This window comes from Sodiomyces alcalophilus (assembly GCF_042370955.1).
Source record: "Sodiomyces alcalophilus JCM 7366 unplaced genomic scaffold ACRALscaffold_2, whole genome shotgun sequence".
NCBI lineage: Eukaryota > Fungi > Ascomycota > Sordariomycetes > Glomerellales > Plectosphaerellaceae > Sodiomyces > Sodiomyces alcalophilus.
This window is the reverse complement of record NW_027263533.1, coordinates 5,780,815-5,801,355: the sequence shown is the minus strand read 5'-3', so window position 1 is coordinate 5,801,355 and position 20,541 is coordinate 5,780,815. Positions and strand designations below refer to the sequence as shown.

The 20,541-nt window shown below is 56.0% G+C and overlaps 6 protein-coding genes and 1 non-coding gene across 8 annotated transcripts in view; 5 read left to right on the top strand and 2 right to left on the bottom strand.

Annotated features, from left to right (window-relative positions):
• Window positions 1-1,282, bottom strand: part of ACRALDRAFT_2098986 (uncharacterized protein) — a gene marked incomplete at both ends in the record, with an annotated part of 2,502 nt that extends 1,220 nt beyond the window's left edge. Inside the window, 2 exons of the mRNA XM_071022918.1 lie at window positions 377-506; window positions 584-1,282. Coding sequence (XP_070878172.1) covers window positions 377-506; window positions 584-1,282 — 829 coding nt within the window. The remainder of the gene's footprint in view (window positions 1-376; window positions 507-583) is intronic.
• A 2,687-nt stretch (window positions 1,283-3,969) lies between these two features.
• Window positions 3,970-5,978, top strand: ACRALDRAFT_1062196 (uncharacterized protein). Its single transcript, XM_071016553.1, has one exon. The coding sequence runs from the start codon at window positions 4,479-4,481 to the stop codon at window positions 5,844-5,846; it is 1,368 nt and encodes a 455-aa protein (XP_070878171.1). The 5' UTR covers window positions 3,970-4,478; the 3' UTR covers window positions 5,847-5,978.
• Window positions 5,979-6,366: 388 nt separating this feature from the next.
• On the top strand, window positions 6,367-7,650 carry ACRALDRAFT_1062195 (uncharacterized protein; the record flags this gene model as incomplete). The annotated part of the gene is made up of 3 exons (XM_071016552.1): window positions 6,367-6,528; window positions 6,621-6,681; window positions 6,740-7,650. The coding sequence occupies 3 exons, from the start codon at window positions 6,367-6,369 to the stop codon at window positions 7,648-7,650; spliced, it is 1,134 nt and encodes a 377-aa protein (XP_070878170.1).
• Window positions 7,651-7,988: 338 nt separating this feature from the next.
• On the bottom strand, window positions 7,989-13,087 carry ACRALDRAFT_1075415 (uncharacterized protein). Its single transcript, XM_071018379.1, has 6 exons — window positions 12,963-13,087; window positions 10,977-12,843; window positions 9,767-10,911; window positions 9,168-9,696; window positions 8,973-9,087; window positions 7,989-8,850 (listed from the first exon to the last, which is right to left on the bottom strand). Exons 1-6 carry the CDS (start codon window positions 13,004-13,006, stop codon window positions 8,543-8,545), a joined length of 4,008 nt encoding a protein of 1,335 aa, XP_070878169.1. The 5' UTR covers window positions 13,007-13,087; the 3' UTR covers window positions 7,989-8,542.
• Window positions 13,088-14,387: 1,300 nt separating this feature from the next.
• On the top strand, window positions 14,388-17,457 carry ACRALDRAFT_1080686 (uncharacterized protein; the record flags this gene model as incomplete). Of its 2 annotated transcripts, XM_071019063.1 has the most annotated exons (7): window positions 14,388-15,043; window positions 15,121-15,194; window positions 15,297-15,331; window positions 15,411-15,583; window positions 15,704-15,737; window positions 16,223-16,264; window positions 16,347-17,457. In XM_071019063.1, the coding sequence occupies 7 exons, from the start codon at window positions 14,388-14,390 to the stop codon at window positions 16,890-16,892; spliced, it is 1,560 nt and encodes a 519-aa protein (XP_070878167.1). The 2 variants fall into 2 exon arrangements, with proteins under 2 accessions (XP_070878167.1, XP_070878168.1); XM_071019064.1 differs by lacking the exons at window positions 15,704-15,737; window positions 16,223-16,264; window positions 16,347-17,457 and having other exon boundaries at window positions 14,388-14,575; window positions 14,615-15,043; window positions 15,411-15,587.
• ACRALDRAFT_t95 lies at window positions 17,372-17,473 on the top strand. The gene has a single exon. It is a non-coding gene; the product is annotated as a tRNA-Ser (tRNA).
• A 970-nt stretch (window positions 17,474-18,443) lies between these two features.
• On the top strand, window positions 18,444-20,525 carry ACRALDRAFT_2100705 (uncharacterized protein; the record flags this gene model as incomplete). Its single annotated transcript, XM_071023023.1, has 3 exons — window positions 18,444-19,058; window positions 19,168-20,309; window positions 20,399-20,525. 3 exons carry the CDS (start codon window positions 18,444-18,446, stop codon window positions 20,523-20,525), a joined length of 1,884 nt encoding a protein of 627 aa, XP_070878166.1.
• Window positions 20,526-20,541: the final 16 nt, after the last annotated feature.

Genomic DNA, 20,541 nt, shown 5'->3' with positions numbered 1-20,541 from the left:
AAGCGGCGGTTGGCCGGGGTGCGTAGGTAGGAGAAGGTGTTGAGACCAGTGTCCTGGCTGGGCGGCTTGTCGGAGAAGAGGATGGACCGGCGCGTGCTGGCGTAGAGAAGCGCGTCGAGCCAGCCGTTGCAGGCGATGATGGCGCCTGCGGCGCAAAAGTAGGCTAGAGTCGGGTGGGTGCCGGCCATGGTGGCCACACGACCGGCAGCCAGAGGGGCGGTGCATAAAACGTGGGCGAGCGGGTACAGAAGGAAGGTGGGTTGAGTAGCGTAGTCGGCGGAGGAGACGGAGCGGCGGCCGTTGTTGGTCTTACGGCCGGCCAAGGTGAAGTCCTGATGGGCGTGCGGGTGGCGGGCTGAGTTGAGATTGTCGGGACACTTCCGTGCGGTCTTGCGGATATGCATGAAGATGAGGATGTAAGTGAAGGTGGTAAAGGCAAGCAGGATGAGTATCCAAAGATAATGGAGCAGGAGGCGGAGAAGTTGGAACTCGGTGCTAATCCAGCACTGCATAGACGTGCGTTAGATGTTGCCTTCATGGATATAATATATATATATATATATACAAAGGAAGGAGAGCTTACCCAGGCACCGGCTCGAACAAAGAGGCCGCCATGGCCCGCACCGTTCTCAGTGAGAATGGCGGCCAGGGCGGCGGTGATATAGATGAAAACCCAACTGAGAGCGATGACGAAATAGAAGGCCCAAAAGGGCAGGCGATAACCGCGGACGACGGCGAGATAGGTGTGGGCGGCAATGATGGCGATGAAGACGGAAGAGGCCATGTTGCCGACGGTAACGAACCAGCCCTGAGCCCAGCACGTCCGACTGCTGATCCGGAGGGCATCCTGGGCCAGCCACTTGACGCTGAGCAAGAAGGCCAGCGCCTGCTGGAGGTCGGCGAAGAGCAGGTTGAGGATCAAGACGAGGAACTGGTTGGGGGGATCCAGGCGGATGCGCTTCAGAGCCCACTTGACGCCTGCGGGTCGCTGCTCTGGTTGCGGTGGGCCGGGGCAGAGGTGCTCGTCCGCCAGCTGCGGGGCCTCGTTCGGGCCCAGGGTCGCCGTCTTGGCTGCCGTCGACTCGCCCGGTTCTACGGGACGAAAGTTCCATCGGACGAGCTTGTAGAGTAGATAGGCGAGTAGGACAGCGCATGCGACGAAGGAGAGGAAACTGAAAACGACGACGGCTGTGAGTCCTCGTCTCGCGACCGGCGGCAGCGGCTCGAGGTTGCCGATGAAGAGGGACGACTCGCTAGCATATCGTGGTTGCAGCGGGCTCATGACCTATGTTCTCTTGCCGGTCGCTGCGACCGACCTGGATCTAGGCACTGCTCCGTGGGGGAAGCCGGAGGTGTTCACCATGGGAAACGGGAAACGGATTTCCCGTTTCTCTTGTTCTTTTCGTTTTTCTTCCTTTCTTTCTCGGTAACGGGCAGGTGTCAGGAGTTGAGTATGGATGGGATGGGTAGTGAAGAGACTGGCCTTCACCAGACAAGGAATTGTATTACAGTAAAGAATAATGGTATTACAGCGGAAGGGGACGCAGGGTAAAAGCTTTTGGGTAAACGACAAGAGAGACGATGCAATAAAGACGGAAACAATGCAGACAAAAGGGGAGAAACCCGCCACGGAAGCATGGGCAAAAGTGCTCAGATCGGTATACTGAGTAGGTTGGAAAGCGCCGGAGGATCACACTGCTAGCTAGTCATGCGATGTTCAAACGGCCAGTCGGCCCTTGCGCGGACATCTCATCAACGGACGGCGGGTGGCGAGTGAGACGGTTACAAGTCGGCGGGTTAGCGCGATGCTAGTATGGTGAATGCTCCCCCTTTCCGAGGAAGAACAGGTCTTCCCGGTGGAGAGAGGGTTCGTTCATCTGCGGCGAGACGGCCAGTCGGAGAACGTGGAGGGGGTATGGTCAGGGGACGGCGGCGACTAGCCAAGTACACGTGTAAAATCTCGTTCTCCTTTCTCAACGAAGAAACCCTTGGTGTGTACTAAGGGCCGAATGCTATGAGGTCGTTGTACTTTGTATATCGGCGCAGCTAGGTGTCCGCTAATGAGCTCTTCCTCCGTAGGCTCTTCCAGAACTCTTCGGTGGGACTGTTTGGATGGCTGCGGAGGGATTCCCCTGACCTTCGGTCGAAACAGGCGATGCACAAGGGCGCTGCTTACTCTCGGCTCTAAACCCTCGACTCGGATGCGTACGAAGACTAACGTCCATGGGGCGTCTTTGCTTCCAATGTTCCATGTTTTCCCGCTAGGAGGCAACGGCGTGGCCAGGCTTGACACGGACCGACAAGGCATGGTCTACACGTGCTGTACACGGTAAAACAGGTCTGATGACACCCAACAGATTCAGAGAGAAACGTTGGTGATGATGATCAGCCTGGACTTTTGCCCAGCCAAACGACGAAGATTCGCCTACGAGTAATTGGCACTCACTCCCGCACTATCGACATGACATGGTCTGGGTTTTCGAACGGATAGTCGGCTGGCTGCTCAACTCGGATGCATGGGTCGAGGCGTCCTCGGTGCAAGAAGGCCACTTACTTGACTTTGGTGTCCATATGCAGCGCAGGTCCTAGTTCGTAACGCCATGCCAAACATTTCTAGGGCTAAGAGACGATTTTTAATGCAGAGCCTCCATTACCATTCGCACTCGGCCGAGGACCCTGGACGTGGATGCACCCCGATGATGGGACGAGAGCCAGATCGGTGGGTGGCAAGCTGGTGATGTTGGGGAATGTTGGGATTTGGGGAGTTTTGGGAGTTTTGGAGAGATGACGCGCGTTACGTGTTTCAGCGACGAATCTACGCGTCATCTCCATTATTAGTAATCGTTGGCGCATCCATCCCCGCCTTAGTCATCACAAGTCTCCTGACCGCGAATTCACACCAATGTCCCTGTCCCTTCCCTCCTAATAATTTCCAACCTCACCACCTCGCACTCTCGCAGCTCCCCCCAAGAACGTCAGCTCTGACTTGACTACGAAGTACACTAATCCAGTCGACTCCCGGATTTCCTTTCGGCATTTTGTATCCGCTCGCCACACTAACTCTGGACCTTCCTCCTTGGGTAAGATTCGTGATGCTCCCCGCCTCGTCGATCTTCCAGCCTCCGGCCCCCACTAGCACTGGAAGGAGAAGGACGCAAGGCCTAGTTGATTCCGTCTTACGTGTACGAGCAGTCGAATATTCAGCTACCCACCCTGGCCTTCGTCTGCCTGCTGTGTATCCCTGACCGACGTAGGTTCGGATGTTCGTACACCACTACCACTGCCGTCGCAGATTGGCCATGGTGTCGGTCTCATCAGCCCAGCCGTTCCCGACTTGAATCGCTCATCCCGTCGCCGAAACCTCCCTTTCCGTGTCACAACGTTTAACCCGATGTGAAAAGAAGGGGAAAAAGGAAAAAAAGGTCTCATCATCCATTCTCGAGTCGCCTCTTCTCTCTTCCCCCTGACACCGAGACGCGGACCACGTGCCTTTGTCTCTGAGGCTTCATCCGACGAGAACCATTGGTCAATTCCAACCGTCTTGTCCCTTGTTCCTGGTCCACAGCCTACGATACGGTGTGACGGACATCGGCCTATCAATGCCCACACGTGGTTGGGAGCGCCTCTACCAACCTTTCCGTCAGATTTGCCAATGCCATCCGCAAGAGCTTCTAGCAAAACGTGCCAAACATGATAATTCTGCCGATATATCTTACTTGGTCCTGTCGGTTTCTGAACCCAAAATCATTCGCTGGGGCATGAATTCCAAGGAGGGATTGGAGCGGAGTATCAATGCTTTAAACCCGTGTCCCATCTTTGCCTGCCCGTCCCGCCCGTGATTTGACATGTTTCTCCTTTTACCGCTCTGAAGAATCAAATAGATCGGTGGTCCACCTCTCACCCGCCTAGAGGGTTATCGTTCCTTCACTTTGACACTCGTTCCGTGCGACCGACATAGAAGAGCGGGAGAGAGAGAGAGAGAGAGAGAGGGAGAGAGAAGACATGAGGATCTCACTGGCCTCAATCGCCCTGGCATTGGCGGGCGCCGTGGTCGCCGTGCCCCAGAAGGTCGTGGAAGACAGCCTATACAGCTCGCACCTCACCAAGCGCGGCCTTGATGCCGACGGAAACTTCAACATCTGTATGTTGTTTGCCCGTGATTGATTTGACATGGCTGCGCCTCCCTTCATCATATCCAGCTGCCACTAACATTTCTCACCTCCACAGCCTTCTTCCACATCAACGATGTCCACGCCCACCTAGACGAATTTGCCTCGTCCGGCGCCGACTGCACCGACCCGTCCCGCGGCTGCTACGGCGGTTACGCCCGCATCAAGCACACCGTCGACGAGCTGCGCCCCCTCTACGAGGACTCGCTGTGGCTCAACGCCGGCGACGAGTTCCAGGGCACCCTCTACTACACCTACTACAAAGGCGAGAAGATCGCCGAGACCATCAACCAGCTCGGCTTCGATGCCATGACCCTCGGCAACCACGAGTTCGACGGCGGCGACGACGAGCTCGCCGACTTCCTCCTCAACCTGACCTTCCCCGTCATCTCCGCCAACATCCGCTCCAACCACACCGTCCTCAACCAGACCATCATCCCCTACAAAATCTTCCACGACCAGGGCGTCGCCATCATCGGCGCCACCACCCCGACCACCCGCAACATCGCCAGCCCCGGCCCGGGCACCCACTTCCTCAACGTCGCCGACACCGTCCAGGCCTGCATCGACGAGATCCGCGCCACCACCGACATCACGCGCATCGTCGCCCTCACCCACATCGGCTACGCCGAGGACCAGGACCTGGCCGCCGCCACCTCGGGCCTCTCCCTCATCATCGGCGGCCACTCCCACACCCCGCTGGGCGACCTGCACCCGGACCCCCAGGGCGACTACCCCACCGTCGTCCAGGACCGCGACGGCAACGACGTCTTCGTCGTCCAGGCCTGGCGCTGGGGCGAGTACCTCGGCTACATTGACGTCACCTTTGACGCCGACGGCCGCCCCCTGTCGTACCACGGCGGGCCCATCCACATGGACAACACGACGGCCCAGGACGAGGCCCTGCAGGCCCAGATCGAGGCGTGGGCCGCGCCCTTTGAGGAGTTTGCCGGCGTCGTCGTCGGCCACACCAACGTCGACCTCGTCCAGGCCACGTGCCAGACCGAGGAGTGCACCCTGGGCAACGTCATGGCCGACGCCATGTACGAGTACCGCCTCGACACCAGCGAGGACAACCCGCCCGACCTGGCCCTCGTTAACGCCGGCGGCATCCGCGCCGCCATCGACGCAGGGGACATCACCCGCGGCCACGTCCTCTCCGCGTTCCCCTTTGGCAACGCCGTCACCGAGCTCACCTTTTCCGGCGCCGACCTCCGCCGCGTGCTCGAGGGCTGCGTCAGCCGCGTCAACCAGTTCAACGGCGACCCCATCACCTCGGGCTTCCAGGTGTCCGCCTCCGTGCGCATGCGCTACAACCCGCGCCTCGACCCCGGATCGCGCATCGTCTCGCTGTTCATCGACGGCGAGGACCTCGACGACCGCCGCGACTACACCGTCGTCACCCTCGATTTCCTGGCCGGCGGCGGCGACAACATCTTCGAGGTCACCACCGACTTCGTGCCCCTTGACCTGCAGGACGAGGTTCTCATCCGCTATCTCGAGAAGAACAGCCCCATCGACGCCGAGATTGAGGGCCGTTTCGCCGAGACGGATGAGCTCCCCGTCCCGGACCCTAGCGAGCCGGTCACTTCGTCTGCCGACCTCCCTACATCGTCTGCTGCTCTTCCTAGCTCGACCCGTGCTTGCATTCCCCGTCCCAGGGTGACTGGCTTGTAGTCTTTTTTTTTTTTTCCTTCCCTTTCCTTCTCATTACTTCGTAGCCTAGTGCTTAGGAGCCATGTTGTGTTAGAATGTCGGTCATAGATAGTCATATTGTGAGTGTTGAATCGACAGAAGTATAACCAGGTTAACGTTTTATTTCTAGCCAAAGTGACTCGAGAACCGGAGCCCCTTAATCGTCAAGTCGCGTGAGAAGTCCATCACCGACTTCACAACCCCGGCATGGCCTTGACGATGTACAGTCGCCTTTTTTTACTCCTAGGTACCTAGGTACTCATACGTTGTACTCGTCCCCAGACCCACTCTGCGACGCTGCCAAAGCCGCTTCTAACCGTCAACTCACGTGCCTCTACTTTCTACTTCGTACACATCGACATCACTGTCATCCATTTACCATCTACCGCCGTCATCACCACCAGACCATCTATCTCTACCCTCCATCTTCCCGGCAACGCTCATTCAATATCAAGGGAAAAGGTTTCCACCTGTGCTCTCAACTTAATCCACGCCTCCTTCCATGGCGCCCAACTCCCCGACCTCAGCGCCATCCACACCACAGACATTACGTCGCACCCGCTTCGTCCTCATCTCTGATACCCACAAGTGTACTCCAGCCCTACCCCGTGGGGACGTCCTCATCCATGCCGGCGATCTCACAAACCAGGGATCTCCGTCAGAAGTGAGCCAGATCCCGCCACCCCTTTTTTCTTTCCCCCAACCTCTCGCCTGCTCCCTGTCTGACGTGGCTGGCTATGGATGGCCGGTCACCAGCTCTCCCGTGCTATACAGTGGCTCGAAAAGGCAGATTTCGAGGCAAAGATTGTCGTCGCAGGTATTCGTCCCAAAGCCCTTTTTTGTGGCCTGGCAAGACTCACAAGGCCCAACACCAGGGAACCATGATTTAGCTTTAGACCGCAATCTCCACGCTGACAACAGTCCTCACCTCCGCACAAACCGCCCGTCAGACTTATCCGAAGACAACTGCATCTCCCTCCTGACCTCTTCCCCCAGCATCACCTACCTAGTCCACGCCGCCGCTCAGATCCGTCTCACCTCACCCAAAGGACCTCGTACAACCTTCAAAGTCTTTGCCTCACCCTACTCTCCGCGCAATGCCCGCCACGGCATTTTCTCTGCCTTCACCTACTCCGCGCCTGCAAGCAGCGACCTCCCACCAGCGGCACAGCCACGGCCACAGGACGGGGAAGAGGGCTTACCGAGGCTGTGGGACGACATCCCCCTCGACACCGACGTCGTAGTGACCCACACTCCTCCCAGGACGCACTGTGACCGAAACCGGGACGGACTCCCGGCAGGTTGCGAGGCGCTACGGAGGGCCATGTGGCGCATAAGGCCGCGCCTGGCCGTATGCGGCCACGTCCACGAGGCCCGCGGTGCGGAGCGCGTGCTCTGGGACCTGGGATGCAGCGATGTCCCCTTCCGAGAGGCGCGCGTGCGGCGCTGGGAGGATCCCGACCCGGCAGGGAAAAAGATGAGCCTCGTCAACCTGACTGCCAAAGGCGGCGATGCGCTGCGAAATGACGGCTCGCACTGCCATCCCGCGGGATCCGCGTCTGCGTCTGCGTCTGTGTCGACCGCCGACTCGGCCGACGTCAAGGGTCTCGGAGGAGACGCGAGTCCTGACCGATCTGATCAGATCGCCCTCCAAGGCAGGTTGGGAAGACAGGAGACCTGTGTTGTCAACTGCGCAGTCATGGCCAAGAGCTATCCCCACGTCGGCGGACGGACTATGAACAAGCCTATCGTAGTCGACTTGGACCTTCCCACCTGGGACCCTTGACCCGCCCATGACGGTGGGTGGTAAGACTTCTCTTCCTACCCGCATCTCCACTTGATGGAATAGAAAAAACTGAAAGGGATCTGGAGCGAGGTGGTCCAATCAAGCCCAGCCATCCATGTCCAAAGGTGATGTCCAACAATCATCAAATCAGTAACCATATAGCGGCGTCCTATTACTGATATCCCCGAGCAAACATGCTACTCTTTTTTGGTCTACCTATCGACATTCGTAGAGGTCTTATGTCTCGCTCGCAATCGTTCCTTCCAGATGCGCAGATGGGATAGACCTAGAGAAAAAGGATGGTTAATCAGAACACTCAAGCTCTCTCCATCCAACTCAGGGACTGCCCATTTGTCGCTACTTGGACACTTTGAAAACCATGCTTGCTTTGCTGTATAAGGCCCATATCGGAGCACCTCGACACCGGCCGTCATTCGTCATTGGATCATTGCCTGTCATCCTGCTCTGCTGTAACGTATTCATACAAAATGGGGCTCGGAGGGACGCTCATGGAGGTGTTCTCTCCCTACCCGCCCACCCCAGTCGAGAAAATTGCCGTCTAATTGACTGCTCCAGTAACCCAACCATCACGTCGTTGCGGCGTCAAAGAATGTCGTTTCGTATACCCGAGAGCGCAGCAACCGGTGTTCCCAACACGTCCGAGCTAAGTGACGCCAAACAAGAAACCCCCCCAAAACCGGAATATCTAAGAGACTCAAGACGCCAACAACTCCTGCCCGCGCCCAAGGTGGCCAGCCCATGTTTCCTTATGTAGGGTATCGTCTCTAAAATCCTGGGGCAGTCCTGCCGCCTCCTCGTTTTTCCCGTTCGAGCCCTGTAGGTCCATTTCAAACCTGTTTCATCCAGCCAGCATCCCTTGCGTCCCCATCTATCAAGTCGAGGTCGCCGCTATGTTTGTAATCGTCTCCGTCTTAGCCGTCGCTGTGCTCGTCGCAACAGAGTCGCCATCTGTATCTTGGCCACCGAGTCCGCGTTCCTTCAGGATGGCGAAGAGATCCCCCATCTTAACCGGCCGGGTGAGGAAAAGATCCAGTCCGCTAGCAAAAGCTTCCTCCCGATCGCTTTGGGATCCCAGGCCAGTGATCGCGATTACCGTGACTGGCGGTAGTTGACGGCTGCGTTCGAGGTGTCTAATCTTGCGTGTGGATTCTAAGCCATCCATGACCGGCATGTTGATATCTACGGAGAAGAGTCAGTTAGTCTTCGAATACCTTACTGAAGCCAAAAAAAAAAAAAAAAAAAAAAAAAAAAAAAAAGTGAAAGAAAAAGGAAAAGGGAAAAGCTGGTACAACAAGACATACCCATCAGAATGCAGCAAAACTTGCCAGGAGATCCCGTGAACGTTTCCAACGCCTCGAGGCCGTTCGTAGCGGTACAATGCTCGCGGCCTAGGCGTGTCATGAATGTGGAGAGAAGCTGTCCAAGGAGTCAGCACAAAGCCCAAGGAGAATGATACTGCAACCAGAGCGCGCGGGGCCGCGGCATTCCAACCTTACCTTGAGATTGATGGGGTTGTCGTCGACGATAAGGAAATGCGATCGGTCGTCGTTTGTCTTCTTCTCAGGTTCATTATCGCTCTCCAAGCATCTATCGGCCTGCTCATCCCGATTTCTGCTGTCGTCGTCGCATTTGTTTTTGCCACTAGTGGTCATTGCTTGGGCAACCACGCTCAGGGTGTTCTTGTCGTCCTGGATGTCGACATCTGTCGGGGGAGTCAAATCCGACGAGACGCCCGGCGATGTAACTGACGTGAAATCGGAATCGTCATCTATACTCCCGAGCCGCCGTACTCCCTCTGGCATCGTCCTCCAGACATGGGGCCCCGGTATCATTCCCTGAAACGGGGCCGTCCCTGGATCGGGAACAATGCGAATCGCCGACAAGCCATCTTCAATGGTTGAGACGGCACCACTGTCCACTGGCGCAGAGAACGATGTTGGTTTAGCCGACGTCCTCGTGGCTTGCAATTCCCGCCAACGAGTGAGGGCGGCCATGACCGCTTTCCCAAACTTTCGAGGGGTGATCCTGTTGAAAATATTCTTTTAGCATCTAATGTTGTCAACTCGGGGGAAACGATGGTTCGAGGATAACTCACGGTTGGTGGACAAACTCAAACGCAGAGTGCTTCGCCGACCAGGGAGAAGGGTCGAGTCTCATGGCGTTCACAACATTGTGGCAGACAACCACGGCCGGGACTGGATGTCGATCGAGAGTGGTCTTGTCCAGTTGACGGTAAGCAGCCTCACTATAGATTGCCAGATCCGCGTCGGCAGCGACTGGACCGTCCTCCAGTGATATGAGCTCGCATAGGGTGATGTTGCACCACTGGAGGGGCAAACTTTTCAGTGGGGAAACTGATGATTCGCCTGACACACGGCAATTGACCGAGGCGTCGCTGAATCCGATGGCCGATGCCCGGAGAGGTTGGGTCAGGCCGCGGTCGGGGGAGCCGTTTGGGCTACCATGGTCTCGGCTGTCCTGCTGCCTCTGGGCGAAAGGAAGGGGAATGGAAACAACCACCGAGGTACCCCGGCCTACGTGGCTCTTCACACTGATGGAGCCGCCGAGGGATGCGACGATCTGGCGAACGAGGCTCAACCCCAGGCCGGTGCCGGGTGCAAGGTGATCCTCCTGCGAGAAGGGCGCGAACAACTTGTTTCGCAAAAAATCCTCGCCAATGCCCTTGCCCGAATCGGTGACGGTGAGCACAAGCATGGTCCCCGTGTTGTTCGCAGCCTTCTGCGGCATGTCCTCTTGCCTTAAGCTGATCTTGACGTGGCCACGAGTGGTATACTTGAGGGCGTTCCCAAACAGGTTCATGATGATCCGGCGGATGGCTCCCGGCTGCGTGTGGAACCACCAGTGGCGGGTCGGATCGATATCGATGATCACCTGCACATCCCCGAGGCTCGTGGGGAGTTCTTCAGGCACCGGGTTCTCCGTGCTTCCCGGGTCTGTCGAATAGATCGCATCAAGCCGCTCTCGCGGTGACGTTATCGGTCCCTCAGCAGCGTGCCTTGCCAAGTGTGTTGCCGCCATGTGCTGGAAACTGTGGCCGATGAAGACGCTTTCTATCACCTCTTCTGCCAAGACGTCCAGCGCGACATCGGAGGTGAGCGTCACCATGCCGGATTCGATGGACGCATCGGCTTCTTTACTGAGGCCACGAACCGTCTTGACGTTCCTACGCTGCGTTCTCGAAGAGCTCAGGAAGCTGTTGACTTTGCTGTAGGCGAGCAACTACATGTGCCGGGCGAAAGGTTAGTGAATGAGCCTTGGGAAAACATTACATATAGGGACCTTACATGGTCAATGGTATCAAGCAACGTCTTGCCCGAGATCTCAATGGTATGGACCACATCCATCTGAAAGACGTCGAGTTGGGTGTCTCGGAGCAACTCGGCGGCCGCCACCACGCCATGCAGGGGAGATCGTAGCTCGTGGCTCAGGGAGCCCAAAATGTCTGTTTTCGCCTTGTCGGCGAGGAGGGCGTCCAGCTTGTTGATTTCGGCCATTGTGATCATGCCGAAAGCTCTCAGGTAGGGCAAATCGGCGTCGGTGGTGAGGATCCGTGCGGGGGTCTTGCTCCAAATGAAGCCACCGGCGTACCATTTGTCGCGAGAAGGGTCCCAAAGCGGGAAAAGGGCCACGCTCCTGGCACCCGGGAAGAGGCTGCCGATGATCCTGGCCTCGTTGCGGCGCGAGTCGGGCGACCTGCGCACCTTGGGCGGCCTCGACTCGGCATTCTTGTCTTTCTCGGGCTCGGTGGCATCATCGCCGGAAGACGATTCCCCAGAGTACCAGGCACCTGCCGCGTCGAAGCTGAAGATTCGACCATTGGGGTAGCGGCGGAGGAGTTTGGCGAGAAACCTGTCGGTCATCATGACCGAGTCCTTGTCGGGTTTGCCGTCGCGGGTGGCCGACTTATCCCACCTAGAAACGGCGAAGACCTTACAGTTTTGCTCATCCTGGCGGCTGTGGGTCTGGCTGGACGAGCTGTCTTCGCTGCTGGATGTGATGTCGTCGACAGAGTCGGCGCGGTTCATGAGGTGGGCCGAGTCGACGAGACGGCCAAAGGAACCCACGCTCGCATCGAGGAAAATGGTGCCCTCCACATCGAGACACACTCTGATAATGTCGGCCGCCGTGGTGAGAATATTCTCCACCTGGGCTTGATGTAGGTCGATGGGGGGCGTGGGACTCCGGCCGATGGAACTGACAGCGGCGACAGAGGGGACGGCATTGGCCAACTCATTCGACTCGCTCTTATGCGAAGTGGGGGGCGGGCCGTCCTTTGCGAGACGGATGGCGGTGGTGGGCCGAAGGGGCGGCCCCTCAGACGGAGGGCGGTCGTGATCTACCTGATGAACTTGAACACCATCTTCGGTCACGCTGACCGTATGAGTTGCACTGGCAGACGGATGCCTGCTATTCGGACGGGTATTGGAATGAGCGGGGTGGAGGTTCTTGTTCTTGGACCACCAGGTGGTAGGTTCGTCTTTGCCCTGGAGAAAGTTGCCCAGGCCGAGCACCATGCGTTCGCTACGGAGGTAGCTGTCGTTGACGCGCCTTGAATCCAAGTACGTCATGATGGTCTGAGAGATGTCAACGACGAGCTGGAGGGCTGCCGAGTCGAGGCCGTCTGGCCTAGGCGTGACGTCGAAAAGACTCAGGACGCCGATATTGAAGCCCTTGGGCGAGCGGATGGGAACGCCGACATAGAACCGGTAATGAGGGGCATCGCGGATGTAAGGCCGGTCGGCGAATCGGGGATCCTCGGAAAGATCAGGAATGACAGAGACGTGAAGGTCGCGATGGGGAGGCCGGACGAAGGAGTCGGAGGGATCGGGCCCGCCGGTGGCGCCGACGAGGACGTGCTCGCAGATGCCATAGGATCGAGGGACAATAGAGCCACAAAGCCACAAGAAGTTCGCACCTTGGGCGTACTGGGTGCTCGGGCTGAGGGGGATGGACTGAGTAGCTTCGGCAACGACAAACTGGTGGTCGCGGTCGAAGAGGGAGATGAGGGCGCGTGTCGTGTTGAGGCGAAGGGAGGCCAGCTGAGCAAAGGCTGTCAGGGCAGTGTCGGCAGAAGAAGCGATGGCATCACGGGCGACGGGGGTGGTTGGATCGTCGGTCACTGACGTTGGAACAGGAAATGAGTGCTGATATCTGAACAGACGAGGCTGGGTGGTCAGTACAAACGGGGCCACAAGGTTGAGAGGGCGATGAGGGGTGAGACGCGAGACGTGGGGGAGAGGTGGGAAATTGAGAGAGGGAAAGCAACCTACTTCAGGGTTTCCCATTCACGGGCGCCCTCGAAACTCAGGGGCATGATTCTGAGCTGACGCGCAGAGAGGGAGGATAGATACTGAAGCGGGAGACGGGAGAGGAAGAGGAAGAGAGAGAGAGAGAGAGGAAGAGGGAGATGAGGGGCGGCCGAGACTTCGCGATCCGGTCTACGAGGTCATGACCGATAGGCATAGGGGTACTTTACGGAACTCGTCACAAAATGCCAGTGGATGTCTGTCGCGTATTATGGGTCGGTTCTTTTGATCCTAGATTTAAAATCATACGGGTTGGATTAGAGGGGCTGTCTTCTGTTGGTGGCAAGGAAAATAAGCTGGGAAGCTGGGACGGACTGCTCTTGCCATTGAAGAATGGCTCCGCTTACGCACGCCTGGGGCAGTCCATGTGCAGGTACGACTCATTTACGACGTACAATACGCCTTATGTAATGGTACGACGCCAGATCGGGAAAGGGGAAAGAACTACCGTCACGAACTCCAAAAATCCGGCTTTGGGCTAACGTCTTGGCATCCTATGTGCCTCGCAAACTGCTCGAAACCAGCCAATGATAGAGGGGTTTTGGCTGTTTCGGAGGTTAAGGATGTTTGCGGCCATTATCAAGTGCAGGTAACAAATGTGGTTTTTAGCCGGATTTGCTGAGCTATTACGGTATTGTTAGATACCGGGGAACCGCGAAGAACGGCACGTAACGATGCCGGAGGAAAAGTTCCGCCTCTCGATCCTGGGGTATCCCAGACTTACTAATCAGGAGCACCAATAAACTAGGTATAAACTGAATAGGTTATGGAGAAGCGTACAATTTTGACATGATCCCACTTTCTCTCTCCATTTATCATATTCCTCTATTGGCTGACAGTTAGGTATGGTATAATAAGTTCGGGTCGTTAAAACGGCGATGTGTTTCTTATGCGTGGGTCTACGAATATTACCTCAGCTTCAGCCAGTGATTCCGGCTGGTGTTGGTGTCACGTGATTTTGGCTGATACCTAATCTGGCTTTGTCATAACAGGGCTCTCCATTATTACTAAAAGAAAACTCGTTTATTCTCAGTCGACTAACATATTTCGACATCTAAAAGTTCCATTTCTTTGCTTGAAGAATCCCACGTGGAGTTTCCTAAGATTTTAAGAGGCGAAACAGCTCCCAGATCTCAACGGAGGGACGAAACAGCTCCTAAGAGACCTCTGCAGAACTGGTATCTCCTCGCCGCATGGTTTTAATGATGTACCCCACCTATGTGTCTGTAGATACGTCACGAACCATACGATTTACAGCGGACAGCCGACCGATATGCCGTACTTACTATTTATCTTCCTCATTGGGGTATTCACCGGTGCGAAGCAGATAGACGCAGCTGCGAGACTCGGTGGTGCTATCATTAGACCATCGGATTGCCCAGTCGCAAAATGACCTCGGAAGCCCTTATCCTTACCACCGTCCCAGACGGCCTCGTTAATTTGCTAACGTCTCATCTTCCTGCCTCTCTCCCACTCCTTCGCCGTCTCCAATTCACTTCCTTTCCAGGGGGAAGTACCCCTTACTCGCGCGTCCTCGTTTCCGCCGATGGCCCCATTAATACGGACGGGCAGCCGGGGTCTCCGGAACCGTACCGAACAATCCGCCAAACGCCAAGCCACTTTACTGCCGCATACCTGGATCTCTCCCGCGGGCCCGAGACTAACATGTGGATCTATTCGACCTTGGAGGACGCCCGGAACGACTCGACGTCTCCCGCTCTCCCTCCCGACGAGGCGGCCCTGGCCGAAGCCCAGATTCTCTCCGTCCTCCGCGCCGCTCGGCGGCTCGTGCATGAGCACGAGGCCCAGCTCGCCTACCCGGGCGCCGTGCTCGTCGGCACCATAAATAACCACGTGCGCGACATGATTCGCGCCCGCGCTCCCAGATTTCCCATCCATAATAGGGGTGACTACGACAAGCTTCTCTTCCGGATAGATGAACTGCCGCCGGCCGATGTCGTTCTGCCCGAAGGCATGCGCTACGACAGGCCTACACTGGACGATTGTCATGTTGTCAAGGCACGGACGCATATTCCGCGACAGGTGTATGTTTCATAACCGACGTGAAGTCGAGTGACGTGGCTCGAGACATGCTGATGCGAGGGCTTATTCCCAACTCAAGGAAAACGCTTGTCGCACTCCCGGGCATGGTCATCAGGCTCCAAGACGGGACTCCGATTGCGTGGGCGTTCCTCGGTACGTATATCCTACACCATCGCCCTCATTGCCGACATTTCTCCCTGAGCTGCCTACGAAGTACCCTCGGTGCTCCTCGGCGACTAAGGCATACATACGTAGGCCCGGATGGCTCTTTGACCAGCCTGCATTGCGAGGTAAACTCCGTGTTCGCCCCCCGTATTGCTCGTCCTGCTCCTTCAGGGACATTGACTCCATTATTTCGCCACTGCGCAGGAACCATACCGCCGGAGAGGTTTGGCCAGAGCAGTGGCAGCCAAGCTCTTACGCGAGAGAACGGCAGAGTACGGCACCGACGGATGGGGATCGGCCGATGTGGCACCAGACAACGCAAGTGGCCAGGCCCTGTGTAAGAGTCTAAATGGGAGGCCTTCCTGGGTTGTGTCCTGGTAAGCCATTATAATTGTCCCTCCCGAGAGATTATACTTCTTCAGATTGTAACCAAAAGACGTGGCAAAGGATCCTGCTACATACACATTGAAGGAGCAGTGCTGCGAATCTTGAACCAGGTCCTTTCTAGCCAGAGCCGAATCGAACCCCGGGGTAAGTCAGGAACACAAGAGCATTCTGAGTAAGACGATGGCCAAAACATGGCGTGGCTGGATTAGTGCCGCTCACCGAAAATTATTCGGTGAGCTACATGTATCCACGTAAAATGCCAGTACGTCAACGACTGCCACAGAACGAGTACGAATATGATGTAATCTCTACGAAAACACGCCACGAACCCAATGACCGCAAACAGTGGAGCGATTGAAGTCATGCTTTCACTTCATTCCTTTTTGACTGAGCCGCCTATAACGGTTCCCTGGCTGGCTTCCTGGCGAACGTTGCTGCCGCGACACAGTACACACACACGGGTGGTGATGTCATGTCCTGATGCTCAGACTTCTTATATACGACATGCCCTCATTTTCCAATCTCGTGAAACGAACATTAGGCTTTAGCTATCTGAGAAAAAGAGAAGCTTGAACAATCTCACAAAATACACCCCCAAAGAACCGACTTTTTAACTTTGTACCTGAGAGAAACCGAAGATGTCTGGCAAGGCTTCTAGCGAAGGAACTAAGGTACGCACCTCCCGACGTCTGCCGCATAGGCCTGAATATGAGGAAGACGTTTGTTGGTGCTGACAAAATCTACTATTCTCAGGTGACCATGGGCAAGAATGCTCCCGTAAATCAAGAAGGTGCCGGACAAGTCTCCGGATCCCTCGCCGCCGAGTCCATGGCCCGTGGTGGCGGTTTCTCCGAGAACCCTGGTGCAACAACCGGTGCAGCAACCAGCGCAGCAGCCAAATCCGAATCCGAGACCACCGCCACGAAGCAGTCTGGAGGCGAAAACAAAACTTCCTTGCCAGCAGAACAAACCGACAACCTGCAGAGCGCGACTTCGGTCCTCGGCGCCAGCGGTGGCCAGGGAGGTCCAGCCCCTACTTACATCGCGAGCCAGTACTTCGAGGACACGGCGGGCCCCCACGGCAAGAACCTGAAGGAGGGCATCGACTACGAAGGAACCGAGAGCGGCATGAAAAAGGCCTTAAACGCGGAGCCCGGAAGCGAGGACGACCCCGCACGAGTGGCGGAGCGGCAGTTCCAACATAGCCAGTTGCTTGCCGCCGGTGGAACGGGTCCCAGGCAGCACCATGCGGGGGATGAGACGATTTACGACCACCTCGAAGTCAACGAACAAGCCTAGGTCTCTGAAAATGTCATTTGTAAATGGGGTGCTTGCGAAAGGTGTATGATTGATTGTTGTTGGGACGGTGACGTGTATATAAGCAGGACAAGTAATTGATAGTACCGAGCTATGAGCTTAAGCAATGGATGTATATCTCCAAGGACATAACCTGGCCCTCGACTGTCGAGTGATCATTGTGAAATCCCAGGCTAAGAAGAGGGCGTCTAGCCATGCCGACCGCAAGTGAAGGGACCTGTACATTGAGTAGAGATGTCTTATGATGTCCAGACAAGCAACACAGAATTGGTTATTGATTCGAAGGCTGCCGCCACAGTCTGCTTACTTGATGTGGCTCGAAAACATACCATCTCATGGACTCGCCATCCCAACGGACTTATCATCAAAACCATGGTGTTACCAAAGGCGACCGGCTGGCATGGCTGTGAACTCGGTATATCAGTTGCTGCCCTATGAGGTAGGAATCACAATGTAAAGGAGGTGCGATGGCGGAGTGGTTAACGCGCAGCGCTGCTACTATTCCTTCGGGATACGTCAACGCTGTTCCTTCGGGAGCGTGAGTTCGAATCTCACTCGCATCGTTTTGCTATTCGTGATGTCACATCACGCGACATGTCACATGACTTTATGATGTCATACGTCTAAACAGCCTGTCCAGAAAGACGCGAACTGAAAGAACCAGCATATGGACATGGCTGCATAAGATGATGCATGGCATGATCTATGGCTTTGTCTCTTTTTTTCCGTCACCTTTTTATTCTTCTTACTCAAAGAAACCAAACAATAAGTCATGAATTCAATCTCAGGTCATTATTAATGCCTTCCTTGCATAGGTTGAAGCCCCACCTTCGCTTGATGCCTTACTGTGCGCTACTGCCCCGCTGTTGGAGGGGTCAAGAAACACTGGCGCAAGATGACCCTGCCGTACGGAGTACGTAACGCCTACCTCGCTTGGTACCAGGATGAATTGTACTTGTTTCGCCACCAGATTTTGCCCGCCGTGGTCGGTACCCAGTTTCTACAGACAGTTTTTTTTTTTTTTTTTTTTTTTTCCTCCCTCCTCGGATGATTTTATTAGTTCAAAAAGACAAAATTCTGTTTGGAGGTCCACATAATTTAAGCCTACCCCACCGCCACCTCCACCGCTATCACTTCTGCCCACCCCCACCAACCTTTTCTGATAACATTCAAGATTTGGGCTCGACTTCTCCCACTGCATATTCATCTCCTCTCGACGTCTTATCGTCTATCACAGTCGAACAAAGTCCCCTTCCGTTCCTTCTTCCCTGGGACTCTCGTTAATAGTTGCGAGATTCTCACTTTCGTTGTAAAACTCGACAAAGGACAAAACGCAGCGGCTCTCGGCGGATTTTTCGACGAGTTTTTAATTTTTTTGCGCTCATCGGTGCCCCGCCTCTTTTTGAGATTTTGCGCACCATTTTGCAGGTTGATCGCTCCGTTCGATCCTTCGATTTAGTGTAGATAACGCTGATCCTCACGCCTCCCGCCTTCACCTCTCGACCTACTTCAAACGTCTCTACCACCGTCAAGATGCCCCCTTCCTCGTCCAAGGAGAAGAGGCTCGCAAAGAAGGCCGCCGCCGCCGCCGGGAAGGGCCTCAAGAAGGGCAAGAATGTCAGCACCACTGCTTCCTCGGTCAACGGCGACCAGCCCGCTCTCGATGCCAATGGCAATCCCATCGAGTCGGATGCTCCCGCCACCTCTGCCAACAAGATGGACGAGGTCAAACGTCTCGCAGACCAGCTGGACAAGCACGGTCTCTCCGACCGCGTCACCACCGGCGTGCTCGCCTCCACTCCCACCAGTCGCGATGTCAAGATCATCAGCACCAGCTTGGTCTTCCATGGCCGCCAGTTGATCAACGACTCTATTCTCGAGCTCACCTATGGCCGCCGCTATGGCTTGCTCGGTGAGAACGGCTGTGGAAAGAGTACCTTCCTCAAGGCCATCGCTGCGCGCGAGTTTCCGATCCCCGAACATATCGACATCTACCTCCTCAACGAGGGCGCCCCCCCTACCGAACTCGGTGCCCTTGAATGGGTCGTCAAGGAGGCCGAGCGCGAAATGGAACGTCTCGAGCAGCTGGCCGAGAAGGTTCTCGAGGAGGAAGGCCCCGAGAGCATCTACCTCATGGATATTTACGAGGTGAGTTGTCATTACATCCCCTTCCCCCACCAAACACTCGCCCCCGCCCCATTTTGGACTCCACCACCGGCCAGTCTATTGACTTGTGATTTTTTTTTTTGCTTCATAGCACATGGAGACGATGGATCCGTCAACCTTTGCTACCCGTGCGTCCCTGATCCTTACTGGTCTGGGCTTCAACAAGGTGACGATCAACAAGAAGACCAAGGATATGTCGGGTGGCTGGCGTATGCGCGTGGCGCTTGGCAAGGCTCTTTTTGTCAAGCCGTCCCTGCTCCTCCTTGACGATCCTACCGCTCACTTGGATCTCGAGGCTTGCGTGTGGCTGGAGGAATATCTCAAGAAGTGGGAACGCACCCTGATTCTCGTCTCCCACTCCATGGACTTCCTCAACGGTGTGTGCACAAACATGATCGACATGAGGCAGAAACAGCTCCTGTACTACGGTGGTAACTACGACACGTACATCAAGACTCGTACCGAACAGGAGACGAACCAGATGAAGGCGTACCACAAGCAGCAGGAGGAAATCGTCCACATCAAGAAGTTCATCGCCAGCGCCGGTACCTACGCCAACCTCGTCAGACAGGCCAAGTCCCGCCAGAAGATTCTTGACAAGATGGAGGCCGACGGTTTCATCGAGCCCGTGCACGAGGACCGCGTCTTCACCTTCCGCTTCGCCGAAGTCAGCAAGTTGCCGCCGCCGGTTCTGTCGTTCGACAACGTCACCTTCTCATACTCGGGCGACGCCAAGGATGACCTGTACCGCAACCTGGACCTCGGTTTCGACATGGACTCGAGGACGGCGCTCGTCGGACCCAACGGTGTGGGCAAGTCGACGCTTCTCCGGCTCATGACGGGCAAGCTGTCGCCGACCGGGGGTTCTGTGACGCGGCACACGCATCTCAAGCTCGGCCTGTACTCGCAGCACAGCGCCGAGCAGCTCGACATGACCAAGTCGGCTCTCGAGTTTGTCCGGGACAAGTACAGCCACATGTCTCAAGACTACCAGTACTGGCGCCAGCAGCTGGGTCGCTACGGCCTGACGGGCGAGTCCCAAACATCTCTCATCGGCACGCTGTCCGACGGCCAGCGGAGCCGTATCGTGTTTGCACTTTTGGCGATTGAGAGCCCGAACATGTTGCTGCTCGACGAACCTACCAACGGTCTGGATATTCCCACCATCGACTCCTTAGCCGACGCCATCAACGCTTTCAGCGGAGGTGTTATCGTTGTTAGCCACGATTTCAGGTACGTAGCTCCCCCCTAACAACTCCCCGCCTTCCGCTCCATCTGCTCGGTTTTCCAAAAGTACAGATCACTGACCTTTTTTTGTGCAGATTACTCGACAAGATTGCCAAGCAGATTCTGGTGTGCGAGAACAGGACCATCAAGCCATGGGACGGCTCGATCGCCGAGTACAAGAATTATCTGCGGAAGAAGATGATTTCGGCCGGCGCCGTCTGAGCCTTTCATTTTCGAA

Excerpts from the sequence above, each read along its gene's own strand:
- ACRALDRAFT_1075415 (XM_071018379.1), bottom strand. The coding sequence starts at position 13,006 with ATGCCCCTGAGTTTCGAGGGCGCCCGTGAATGGGAAACCCTGAA. Across the intron at positions 9,697-9,766 it reads TTTGAGTTTGTCCACCAACC|GATCACCCCTCGAAAGTTTG; the intron begins GTGAGTTATCCT and ends TATTTTCAACAG. Across the intron at positions 9,088-9,167 it reads ACAACCCCATCAATCTCAAG|CTTCTCTCCACATTCATGAC; the intron begins GTAAGGTTGGAA and ends CTCCTTGGACAG.
- ACRALDRAFT_1062196 (XM_071016553.1), top strand. The coding sequence starts at position 4,479 with ATGACCCTCGGCAACCACGAGTTCGACGGCGGCGACGACGAGCTCGCC.